General features: G+C 38.4%; 1 protein-coding gene across 7 annotated transcripts in view; it reads right to left on the bottom strand.

Moving 5' to 3' along the window:
* ARID1B (AT-rich interaction domain 1B) overlaps window positions 1-13,689 on the bottom strand; it is a 318,214-nt gene that overhangs the window by 278,375 nt on the left and 26,150 nt on the right. For all 7 annotated transcript variants that reach the window (XM_065732311.1, XM_065732346.1, XM_065732320.1 and 4 more), the window contains exon 2: window positions 10,110-10,304. In XM_065732311.1, coding sequence (XP_065588383.1) covers window positions 10,110-10,304 — 195 coding nt within the window. The remainder of the gene's footprint in view (window positions 1-10,109; window positions 10,305-13,689) is intronic.

The following is a 13,689-nucleotide window of genomic DNA, read 5'->3' as shown; positions in this document are numbered from 1 at the left end:
TTGGGGCACAACCATTTCTGCCGAATGGCTGCAAGCTGAATACACGAGATCAAGTCTATGTATAAGAAATATTTTTCAAGTAAAAACATGTTTTCCTCACTAAGCAAAACACTGCACAGAGAGCGCGCGCATCTTCCCATGTTCTTATAAACAACAGCCTTACAACCAGGTTTCGTAACAGTAACTAATTTTTATCCTCTGGGCTATTTTTTTAAACCAGTTTGACAGAGCACAGAGGTTCCAGAGTTCCTGCAGACAAACTCCAGCAAAAAAATCTGCAACCCATACATACATAGGGCCGTGATATTTAGTCAGGTTTTTGTTTTGTTCTACAGGATCAGAATGCACGCCAAGGAAAGGGGCATATTTATATATACTTATATATGTGAAAGATAAAAATTAGATGACAGAACCAGAAAGAGAAAGAACAAAGAAAAGCCTACACCAAAAGAATATATAATCTTTTCCCGGTTATTCTTAAATTACTTTTTGCGGTTATATTACGCTTGTAACTCCTGACTTATAGGCCTAAAGTGACGTTAGAAAACATTACTTTTCCTGTAATGTGTAAAAAGGAAGGGCAAGTATCCACACAGACTTGGCATTTACTGAATCTACTCTTCACCATTTACTCAGGTCATAAAACAATCTTCAGTTCGAGAAGGACACATGGGATTTCTCCCAGCATCACCCCGAAGGACTGAAAAACCACCTGCTTGCTCTCTTAACATTATGAATGTTTTCCACAAAGCCTGAAGTATAAACTGCTGCAAAACTTAAAGTTGATTTTAAAAATGATAATTTCCTCTCTAGGACAACTTTTCAAACATAAAAGGACCATAAATCTACTAAGTACACAGTTCCCAAATCTGTGGAAGGATACGTTGGCCTCTTACACTCTTCAGTATTGCCAACCAGCAATAAAATGAAACCAATGGAAAAAAATATATATCAGCCAGTCAATGAGTGTCATTTTAATACTCTCCAGTAAGTTGGAAGAATTAGAACGACACCAAATTCTGTGCTGCCAGATGAGAAAGTTAGGAGCAGGAGCAGAGACACACAGTGGCATTTGTGAACTGCTCCAAGCAGCAGAGCTGCTTCCTGAGGAACTCCATGTTTCCTCCACACACAGATTTTATGTGCTTCTCACATCAGTTCTCACCTCCTTATTTTTACTGAACACCACTTGCACAGAACAAAACAGTTTAGAGATAGAGGTGACCCAGCACAAAGAACAAGGCAGTTTTGTTAACCTGTCCTGTAAAGCATGCATTTGCCAATCAGGTCTGTAAAACAAACATGTACATAGATTCGAGATAAGTAATGTCTCTTCTGTAATTAAAACAACATCTTCCTTAGTGGCTATATAAACCTTGTTTATTTTGATTGGATTCTTGTCTCAAAAGACAAGCTACATTACAGTTTGCCAAGAAATAAGGAGAAATCTCTTCATCACTGCTTGGTGAAACATACTAATACCGAGTGTAATTTGTCCCTGTGACATACACAACAAAGCCAAATTCACTCACTTTCCCAAAGGCATGTCTGAATGTAAGATGCAAACACGCTTTTTAATATCGCCCAGTCACTAAATTACTATCTGTTATGTGTTTGCTCTTAACACAGGAATGCAAAAGGCATTAGGCAACAATATTCAGAAGAGGAAAAGGATCAAGCTAACAAAAAATAGAACAGACATCGATTTCTTTCTCACTCCTTTTCCACACCCCCAAAACGCATTACAAGCTTCAGAGATCTAACACTTACCACCTAGAATTCGAGCATTTAACAATGCACGCATTTCACACATTTTTCTATTCCAAGCCAAGCAAGAAATAAAACACCCAAGTACTAGAGAAGCACCCAAAAATGGGGTCACACAAGGTAAGAGAGGAATAAAAGCCCACATAAATTGAATGAGCTGTAGCTTTAAGTTATTCCTTACGTTCTTAAACCCTTCTTTCATTGTTCTTGAAAAACACTGAAAGACCAAAAGATTAAAGTATTTACATTAGGATCTTTACATGCCTCTAGTTAGTGTGTTATCTTCAGAAGCAATACAATTGGTTTTAGAATATGGTGACAGTTTAAATATATTGAAGATTTTTTTTTCTTTACAGTGGATTTTATAGTTCATGCGTACCCACAAAAAGCTTAATGCTTTAGGTGATAAAACACTGAAGCATGTCAATGAGCAAGCTTTGATTATGCTACACGAGAGCCACCTAAATTAAAAATGGACACACTAGAGAAAATAAAAATAAAAATAAAAGGAAAATGCTTTCAATTTTTTTCAACACTTAAAAAAACCACCTGGTTTTACAGTAGCATTTTACTTAGTGTTGTCTGAAGGTAAATGTAACAAATATCAGTTTCAAAACAAACAAACAAACATAAAACACTGCTGGCAGCACTGAGAATCTAATCTTGAACTCTAGAAACATCGGGTGTTTCTGAAAGGTCAATTCTCCCAAGAAGAAAGTTACCTGGTTCCAGCCTATAGTCACCAAAGTGAAGGATACTGACCTGAGTTTCACTGTGAAATGTTCTTCACTACTCTTAAAGGGACTGATTCTGCTTACATTGCTATCAATCAGAAACTGCTCACCTAATATCCCCAGCTACACAGAATCTGAGGAAATCGTGGTTCTGCTGAAGTCACAGGAATTTCCCATTGACTTCAGGCAGGTTTCACCTTCTTATCTTTAGCCCTATTTTCAGCAGTGGGAAGCATACTCCCTATTTTTAAAAAGGAAATTTTTGTGCCTCCCTTGTATCCTCTAAGCAAGATCAAATTTATAGGCAACTGATAGTATCTTCTGAGAAACTTCTACAAAGACTTCACAAAAAATGCTGAGCTGCCCCCAGGGACGCTACAGAAAGTATGGTCACAAAAATCCTAATGTGTGCATGACGGGTCAGGATGAAATTTTGGTAGTTTGGAGTGCAAATTATTAGTTGATGGATATCATTAACAGAAAACTACTATGAATATACTATTAAGAGTAACAGTTAACTATTCCTCCTGGCACGGTCATTGCACGGCAGCTGTTGAATAGAGTAATGCAGCAGACTCTTCTTAAAGCATAATGCTTATTTTATTTCAAATGTAAATAAACTCATGCGTCGCGCTGCCATGTAAAATGAAATGTTCACAAGTAAAAGGTTTGGTATCTTGCTGGTGCAACAGCAAATGACTCTCTCCGCTCTCCCACTTCTGATGACCAAAATTTACCTCCTCTCTAAATCCAATTTAAACTGACAGCTAATACTTTTAGTAAACAAAGTTCTCAACAACAGAATAACCGCTGCTTCCACAACAGCAGCTATTCTCAAAGGCCCAACCCACAGGTTTTGCTTCTTTCCCTCTCTCACAGCCCCACTCCCAAGCAGAATGGCAAATGAGATTACAGCTGTTAAGTATTCAATGTGAAGTACAATCATTTAGCAGTAACAAAAATACATTTTCATTTGCCATAGAGTGTCGATGACTGTGATGTGCCTTCTATATAATCGTAGACCAAACTTAGCCATTTCCTGAATGACAGATGTAAAAATTAGCATTTACTGAACATCAGTAAGTGAGCAGATAAAAATGTTGACCCTGTCTCATTTCCAGGCAGTCTATCAGCAGTTGAAGGATCGGTCCTTTTTTTCCCTTTCAACCTATGTTTTTTTTTTCAGAATCATTTCAAAGAAATGACAGAAGCTACTGAAATGTTTCTATTTACCATAATAATGCAATTCCGCTACTTCAGGGATTTTCTTCAGTAAACAATCTCAGATGACCAGCATTAAGATGAAGAGCTAAGCTACCATAAAGACCCGAAACTTACATCAAATTTGATTCTGCGATTATCTGTAATCTGTGTTCACCTCCCTCTATAGAGTGAATCACACTCAATGGAAGGGATAATTCTAATGGAGACAATACAACATAAAGCCTTATGCTGCCATGAACTAAAGCAGCAGCCTTTTTTTCAATTTAGTCAATGAGGCTTAGTATATCCAAAAGAAAGAACCACACTAAACATTTTCCTGTAGTCTGCACAGGCACAGTATTTAGCATTTTCCGAAATCTAAAATTTTAAAGCCCCTTTTCTTTACACGACAAAGAGAACCAACTGTTCTTCGCCATTATTAACACTTGATATCTCAAGACCCATTCGTAAAGATGACCTTACAAGTCACAGCTTTCTCTGATTTGTAAAAGGAAAGATTCACTATGTTTTTTTTTGCTAATAGTTTCTCTGACAGAACAGTAGAAACGTCATTGAAGAAAATACTGTGAGAAATTATTTTAATTCAAAATATTTACATGTTTTTAATAGAAGAAGAAATTGGAAAAAGATTCACTGTTAAAGAGTTTCTGCTTCTGCTTTCCAGGAATTACTTTAAGGCTCATGAGGTACCAATGAGAGCCTCAATTCAATATCCAGGGAAGAAAAAAAAACAAAACAAAAACAAACAAACAAATAAACAAACACTAAAACCATGCCTACAGCAAATCAAACAAAAATCTTGGTGGGAGGGGCGCCTTCTGAAGTATGTAATGCCCAAACCTGTACAATCTCTTTCTGTGAACATGTATGAAATGCAGCTATCAGTCTGTAGAAAAAGAAAACATGTCTCAGTGCTTTATCCTTCGCCGGTTGATTTTGGGATTAAATCACATTGGCTCATCCTTGCAAAATAAACAGGCTAAGAAACAAAAATCCTGCTTATTTCATGTATCTGTTCCCTTAACCAACACCAACATCATCTGTGCAAAAAGCTGCTTAGGAGCACAAAAAACTGCAATCTATTCACTACTCTTTAGCGTTAGCTTGGGTAGGCAATTACACACACATAGGACAACAAATGTATCACTTGACTAGCATCCACTGTACGCATGCACTACACTTAAGTTAATAGTTCACAGTGAAACAGCCAACCTCAATTTCTCGGCATATTTCAATCTTCTAGAATTAAAACGATTTCAGAAAAACTAACACATACAGCCAGGCACCAAACAGTAAACACATCCCTGCTTGCTAGCTTTAAAACTACCTGCCAAGCCAACAGTCAATTGATTTCCTTGGCGTAAAGTCGACATTTCCAATCTGGGACATTACCCAATATGAGGACTGTAAACCCATTCCTAAATGAGGTAATCACATTGGTGCTGCTATAGTTCTGGTTGACTTGCAGTTTCCATTACAATAAATCCTTGCGGCACATTCCCGGAGGTTTTATAAAACTTGCCCGCACCTTCAAAAAAAAAGTTACTCCCAGTTGAAACCTGTCATATAAGTCCTCAAAAAAAAATAAAAATAAAAGTAAAAAAGGAAAAAAAAGAAGCATGTTTTCCATACTTAACCCTCAAAAAGAAGCCACATAACTTTACATTCTGCAAATCTAGAGTGTAAGAAATGTGAATGGACAAGTAACTAGTGCACTTTGACTATACAGCATTTATACAGTGAACAAAAACCAAAACAACAGACCAATGCTCTAATCTTAGTACAATTGGGCTCAAACCTCTAAGACTAGAACATTACCAGGGCTAAAATGAAAAAGCATTGAAATATTGCATTTTAAATAGCTGTTAGGAATGGCTATTGTACAAATCCAACTATCCTTCACTGAGGAATTTAATAAGTGTTACAGCAACACGATCCTATTTACACAATGAGTTGTTGTTCCAGTCCATCAAGTACACAAGAATTTTTAATGCATCCTAAAAAAATCAATTAGGCAATGATCATCTGATTAAACAGACACATCATGCCACTCAATTCTTTCAAACATATTCGTAAATCCGAGACTTCAGACTTTGCTCAAACATCCAAAACCTATCCACTCGCATCTTAAGGAGCTGATTTTTAAGCTTAACAATATTCAGCACAAACTGAAGTATTACATGCTATTAACATGAAAAACCAACATTATCAGACAGCAGCTGAAAACCTTTCTTTTTGTAGGTAGACTTAGGGACTTTCAGTCTTAGTACAAATGTTTTTTTACGAAGTATCAGAACACTTCCCAAAGCACACAGCAGGAACACTTTCAAAGGGCATCATAGTATAAAAAAAAAAAAAAAAAAAAAGAGAACTGAATGATTAAGGTACCACAGCTGGCTCGGCTGAAGGTGCAAAAGGTGGGGAATATAAAGGAAAAGAAAATTACAATCTTTATACTTACATCTTATTATTCACTCTGGATTGAAATGTATTGCAAAACTACACCTTCGGCAGTCTGGCATTGAGTATTCCTGCACACTAAGCTTCTTAATTTTTACATCACCAAGAAACAGCTGAGAGTTTAGAAAGTTAAACCTGAAAGGATATCTTTGTTTTCTGTTTTTATATACGTACTATAATCTCCCTGATGTCCTGGGAAAGGAGTGCTAAGAATCCTAAAAACCACATTCCTCCTATGCAAACCAGGAGAAAGAGTAGATGAGGTAAGCAATATTGAGATTTACATGCAAAATCAGCATTTTAAAACCCCTGAGATGCAAACACTAGCCTTGTTGCAACTTGTGTTTCTATCACATTGAAAATCAACAACACAGACACGGGTGAACTTGCTGCCAGCTCTCCCTTGCTGCCTCCTTCCCTTCTACTCCCACTGAATAGAGAGGGAAGCGAAGAAAAACTAAACTTCCCAATAACATTAAGAAGTCATATTTGTTAAGTAATTCACTGACCACAAATATTGTCTACTGCCAAAAGAGACACGCTGTCAAGCCTGTACCCTATAAATAAAATGTATGATTCTCCCAGTAATAGCTTCCTTTCTTATACTTGCCTCCTTATGCACATACTCTTTGAAAATCATTGATTCTTAATCTCCTTAGCCATTGAGACAATTTTACAGGAATCAGTCCAAATGCTTTACATATTTACTGATATTGAATTAACTTGACGTGCCATTAACATCCGACAGAATGCTGCAGCATTCTCCAAATTGCTAAGCATTGTGTTGCAACAGACTATCATGCGTCTTCACATGCTAATTCTGGATCCTTGCTGTCAAGTGTTACAAAGAAATAGATAACCAAGTTACTGTAACAGCTTTACCTTTCCTCCCTATATGCCTGCATTTCAGTCTTTTATTCTTAGTTATGTTAGTAATGCAAAAAAACTATCCGCATTTCAAATAACAGCTTGGAGTTTTCTTATGTGGCTTCTACTGATTAACTCCTGAGGGATGTGCTCCAAGTTGAAATGTTTTCACCCTTCACAGCACTGTTTGTAGCCATTGCATAGAACATATCCCATTCTTTCCACACTTTCTTCAACACCTTGACAAAGAATTCAAAGGAAATCTGGGACTTACTTGCACCTCCCTGTTTGGTATTAAGCATGCCTAGGACATAGTTCAATGGGCATGGTGGCAATGGGTTGACAGTTGGACTAGATGACCTTAGTGGTCTTTTCCAACCTGAATGATTGTATGACTCTGTATAGGAGACATAAAAGAAGTCCTAGGAGAATGCTCACAGCATTAGAGATGGCTTTTTCAACAGGTTAGCAGGCTATGCTAACACCCATGCTGCAGGCAGACAGGATGACTGCACCTGACAATACTTCATCTTTTCCATGTTTATTTAATCGTTCTTATGCCAGAGGCCTCCCTTCTCATGAGTCTCTCCTGCACCTCCAGGCTGCAGCACTGGGCTTCCAACAGGAATACACTACTCCCTGCTGCAGCAAAACATACACCAGCTACCTTCATCTAGGCAACTATCCTCATTCCCAACATTTCCTTAATTTTAGATGGATCAGGAGGGTGTTGTTTTTCACCTGCCTCTCCAATTGCACTGTCCTGCAGCAAAGCCTGCAAGTTAAAATCTGTCAAGTCCCATAGCTCTAACCTCAAGAAGTGGCACTGAGTGACAGAGAGCCAGACTTAACATTTTCAAGTCTTCAAAATGCAGGTGTCTTCACAGCCTAACAAAGAGGCTGCTGGTTTCATCCAAAGAAACGGAACTGACAACCCCAGCTATTCTTGGGCAACAGCAAACTGCAGCTTAAAATAAGAACAACCTCCCTCATAAATGTTTCCCTGCCTTTATACAATGTGGCACTTACACTCTCATAATCCACCTACCCAATGCCCTTTCTGCATGAAAATTCAGTTAAAAAAAAAAAAAAAGTTATATTTTAAGGGCCCAGTATTTTTTTTAACCAATCACTTTTTTAAAAGTCCTTTGTGGTTTTCATTAACTCAATGAGACACTGTAGCGGGCTACAATTTTCAAAATGTGCTGAGATTCATCTTCTGAAACTTTTGGCAATATTATTTATTTTGTATATATTACATCTAGAAGTAGGCACATACTATGCAGCCAATTATAACAAGCATAGCTAGGCACTCCTTATTTAATATTCATGTCACAGGAGTAAAAATCCAGCCAGGAATCAAACTGTGGCATCCTGTGCCAAAGACAACTTACCACTCAGCTGGTAAGTTGGCAATTCAATTTACAAACCTGCATTCCTGCATTTTAATCCTTTGTAGAAAGGTGGTAATGTACGAGCAATATGAAAAGAACTGGATTCAGATCATTAGAGGTTCACAAACCGAACACGCGAGTCTTTGGAGGCAGTCCAAAACAAAATCATGCCTAGGTGGTGATGTCCGTTCAATAAAAATTCAATGTCATAATTATCCTCTCACTTTTTCCCTAAAGAGCATTAGTGCTCAGAACCGTGCCGCTGCTCAGCCAATTACATTAATGCTGTTAGAAGACAGATAGGGCCGGCAGCCAATCACTATGCCAGGTCACTGCCTGCTGATGGATAATTTATAATTATCAAGCAATTAGCAAATGAAGTGAAAATTCAACACTCATCTCCACAGAGCACAGAATAACTCATTTTAAAATTAAAAATATGTTTTAATAACTTTATTTGGCTACAGCCACACAGAAAGCCATCTTCTTCCAGTATTTCCTCCTGCATGACTGATAAAATGCCATGCTGCCTTCAACCAAATCTACTGTTTGATACAACCTCTTCCTTAGAAAAAAATATTTAACAACAGAAAAGATCAAAAATGAAAACAGTTGATAAAGGCACTATTTGCTCAACTATTTGAAACTATCAGTTAACTAATCGCTTGATGAAGATCCTGTACAAGAGGGTGAGTAGTAATTACAATTAGCCAAGCACTGATCTGCCTGGGACTCCATAATTTTCTTTTCTTCTCTACATTTGACAATAAATGACATAAAAAGAAACTGCACTTCAACTGTTCTGTAACACAAAACAAAATGCTGCTTCCCATCAATCATCAAGTTAGTAGTGTGCAGTGCTCACAACAAAGTCTGTAACTCCCACTGCCAATACTCACAACCCTAAATAAAAAAAACACTGTAGAAATTTGACAACATTACCTCTGGATAAATCTGTCTGCTTTCCGTTCTAGAAAACTACTGTGTCTGCCTTAATACATACGTTATGAACACCGTAACTGACTTTCTTTCAAAAGGGTGGGAAAAAAAAGCAGATGAGATTGTCATCAACAGTGAAACCCAAGTAGATTAACAGGGATTCCCACTGGAACTGGAGGACGTTCCCATGTCCTCTGATATCAAAAAACTAGGCTGACTTTCAAAAGTTAATCAGGGGAAAAATAACAGGAAAAATTAAAGAAAGCTCCTACCAAAACGAGGAAGGAAAGAAAAAATAATAAGAAAAAAACTATTTGATACAGATCTGTAAATATGTTGATATAAATTTGTATGCACTGGACAACACTAGCCTCACTGTGCTAATGTCAGCTTCAGGTTTTCATCTTACAGATAAATAAATTTGAACCAGAGAGAATTAAAAATATATAAAATAAATACACAAGGCTAAGTGACATCAACTGAGAAAAAAGAAAATGGATCGTGTTTGACACATTTCACTCCCCAGAAAGATACTAGCAAGACATTAAGCTCTTCTGTGGCTGTATGGAGTTTCAGAAAACATTTACGCTGTCAACATGAGATATTTACTTTTAAAACACTCTCACCCTCCTTCTGGAGGAGACATACTTATCTCTGAATTTTTTTCTTTGCACCCCTCGGCGCTACCACAATGTCTGAAAGCAGAGAAGAGCCCTCCACAAACCTGTTGCTGTGGATACTGCATTCCTCCCATGGCTGCCGGGGCTCGTCCCTGCATCCCCACTGGGTAGCGCTGGGGGCCGGGAGGGCCATAGGACTGCCCAGGGTAGGGGCTGCTCTGCTGCGCCTGGGTGTGAGGGTTATTGCCCATGCCGTACAGCTGGGGTCTCTTCATGACCATTGGATCCATTGGGCTGCCCTGTTAATGAACACAAGCAGAGAACTACTTTAGAAATGCTGGAAGAAATGGGTCAGAACAGTCATGCTCACTGCAAGCAAATCGTGCAGACATCTCTCCTCAATGCTTTACATCCTTCTTTCAAACACATAAAAAACATTCGACGTACAAACAGGCATAGTACCATACTATGGCTTCCAATAATTGGATGAGCTTCTGAATGGTGAGTTTGAGACTTCTGCTACATTTTAAAATAAATAAAATGAACTACACAGTCAAATTTAGATCTTATATTTCACATACGAAAAGACAGGTATAGTAATTACCCAATAGATTCCAGCTTACAAAACAATTAAGTAGACTGTCGTACACTGACTTGAGTGCGTAAAGATACATAAAATAATGTCTGTCAAGAGAGATACAACTAATGGGTAAGCAATTCAAACTTGAGAAAATGTCTGTTTGGTTTCCTTGAGGGGGAAAAAAAAAAAAAAGGGAAAATGTAAAGGAAAGAGGAAAGGAACTTTCCAAAAAGTGCAATGCATACAGAATGGTGCATTTCACAGCTTTCATATTGCTAGCATGTGCATTAATAAGTTTCCACATCATAAGGTAAGTCATAATCCACAATTTACATGGACATTTATTTGGCTTTTTAATAGACTTCAGAAAATCCAAACTGAAATCACTTAAGGAGGAGAAGTTTTATTTTTAGACCTCTTGGCAGGACTTACCAAGCACCTTAACAGTTTCAAGATGGGTGTCAACCATTGTGTGCCATTACTCTCCTGTTTTATTACTGAAACGAACTGAACTAGAAAAAACACCACACTTCCACAATTGCAGAAGCACTGTATTGCTCATATGGCAACCATTTCTTAATTCCTGACCTACAAACAGTTATATTCAAACAAGAAAAGAAAATGTGAGGAGCCTATCAGAATCTCATCTGAATTAGATATTACCCCTCCCAGAAGATCTTCATCTACCCCCACTCCAGAAGATAGAGTCCTGCTCATGGCACGCTCTGTACTTGTTTTCCTACAAAGCACTACTGACCAATTCCATTTTAAAGTGTCCTATGTAGCACAACTTCTACAAGGACTTTTTGAATACTGCATTCTGAAGTAATACATGTTGCGAGAACAAGTTATCTTCCCCCCTCATCCTTTTGTCTTTTCGCTGATACTGTTTGTATTACTAAAACACTATCCCCACCCCACTCCCCCAATACACATAGATGTGTCCTCTCTAAACCAGTCACACTCAGCAAACAATACCTTGTTCTTACTACTTCTTCCTTGAAGAACTCTAAAGCTTCTCACCTTTTCCATCGGTTTTCCCCATCTCTACCAATACCTATTTGTGAGGAATGTGACCAAAAAGAGCACGGTTTTCCAAATGCAGTCACACCACACCTGCATCAATGGAAACCGTACCCTCATTCTCATATGACAGCTCCACTCATTTCAGAAGTGGACTGCCCTTTTTCATTTTTGGCTACCACAGCAAAATGCACATTCAATTCTAATTTTGGCTAACTATTACTCAGCAAATTTCCCTTTATTATTTGGCCTTTTTTTTTTTTTTTTTTTTTTTTTTTTTGTGGCTGGATTTGAAGTTTCTATTTTTCACTACTAAACATCCCCGAGTAATTTACTATTTATATTTCACACTTTTAAAAATCAATGGTCCCCAAACCACTTTAGGTCACCTGATCCCTAGCCACACACTGTTTTAATTCGACCATCATGCACTGTCATCACACTCTTAACTGAAAACAGACCCATGTAAGGGTTCAGAAGATGAACCAGAGATACCTTCTTAGAGGCTCCCAGGGGACAAGGTAGATTTCCTTTCTGTAGGCCAAGATATTTCATCTGTGTTTATTTCTGTGTTTTAATGTACACTCTTGCATACCACCTGTTGTATTCCTCTCCTCAAATATAAATCCTTGCTTAAAGAAAGTTCTGAGTTTCCTTCATGAGATTCTCATGAAGCCTAACAGCACTGCCTGTTGCCACCATCTTCTGAGCCAGAGTACTGTTCCTTAGTCTCACTTCCTATAACAACATTTATCAAATTCTCATTAATTTTGAGTGTAATATTTTCTGCTCCCCATCCAAAACTTAAATAGAACTACAAAACAATGCAGATAATTACAGCTAAAACTAAAAGTTTGATACTTTACATTAGGAAGACTATTTTCAGGTGCATATAAACCTTGCCAAACTTCAAGCATTTAGGCTGAAATTTTCCAGGCCATATGTATGCCTGAGGCTGAAATTCTCTGGAAAATTCAACTGAAACAGTTCAGCTATGTCTTAGAATGAGGTCACAGAAGAATACATCATTTATGTTCTTACATAAAATACTTAAAAATACCACCTGAATACCACGCTTTGGGGAAGAGGATTTTAATTTGCCAGGGTGACACTGGACTTTAGAGAAATACAAGGCAAGAACCCCTAAAAGAACACTTGAACTTCATGGCTTCTTAGGAGTAGAGTGGAGGAAAAACAGAGTGCAAGCTGCAGAGCACAGTGAGACCGGATCAAAGGAGTTACAAGGTGTAAAGAACTGCCCTGACATTCGCTGGACAAAGAAAGGACAACAGGTTAAAAAAAGCAGAGGAGACAGAACTGGGACAGAAAGAGCTGAAGAGGCGAAAACAAAGTCAGGAGGTTAAACTAATACAGGCTGGATAGTCTTCATCCCCTGGAAGCAGTGATTTCCAAGTGGTGGAGGCTTTCTGCTAGTTCATTAGGTGGTTTGGGAGTGAGCTTCCCTGACGTTCCATCCTTCTCTCCTTTCTTCTCCTCAGCCTGCTGTCTCTCCTTAGCTCTTACTTCTCCCTGTCCTATTCCGGAGAGCCTATCCTCTTCCTCTCTGGTGAGAGAAAGACTCAGAAAGAGCTCCAGTCACTGGGGCTTGCAGGTGACCATGCCATGCTGTGGTCACTGCATGTAAGTAACAAGCACATGGGTGAGGAGGGACCTGGGCACACTCAGAACTTATTCTGGACACTGCCAGTGATACATCAGAATTAAAGACTGGAGAGACAAGACAGAGAGACCCACCCTTGATGTTAACGCTGCTTCTTCCCTTCATAGCCTCAGGGAAATGGTAAAAAGTAGTACAGTAAAGTCCTCTGATCGTTATTAGGTGGAGAAGTAACACTCTGGTATTAAGGAACAGGATTCAAAGCCATGGAATAGAAGGATGATCCATCTTAGTACTCTTGTTTTCTTGTCCCGAGAAGCACGAGGAGGCAGATGGTCATAAGGGAGACATGAAGACCAACTCAGCATTGTACCCACTTGAGCACACTCAGGCACAGAGTCTGTGCCACAGACAGAGATCTGTCCCACAGATGGGGAACCATTATGTGAAATGAAATCTAAGT

Source organism: Cyrtonyx montezumae, unplaced genomic scaffold, assembly GCF_038088225.1.
Source record: "Cyrtonyx montezumae isolate F1298 unplaced genomic scaffold, pur_monq_1.0 scaffold_0, whole genome shotgun sequence".
NCBI lineage: Eukaryota > Metazoa > Chordata > Aves > Galliformes > Odontophoridae > Cyrtonyx > Cyrtonyx montezumae.
This window is presented reverse-complemented; position numbering and strand designations above follow the sequence as displayed.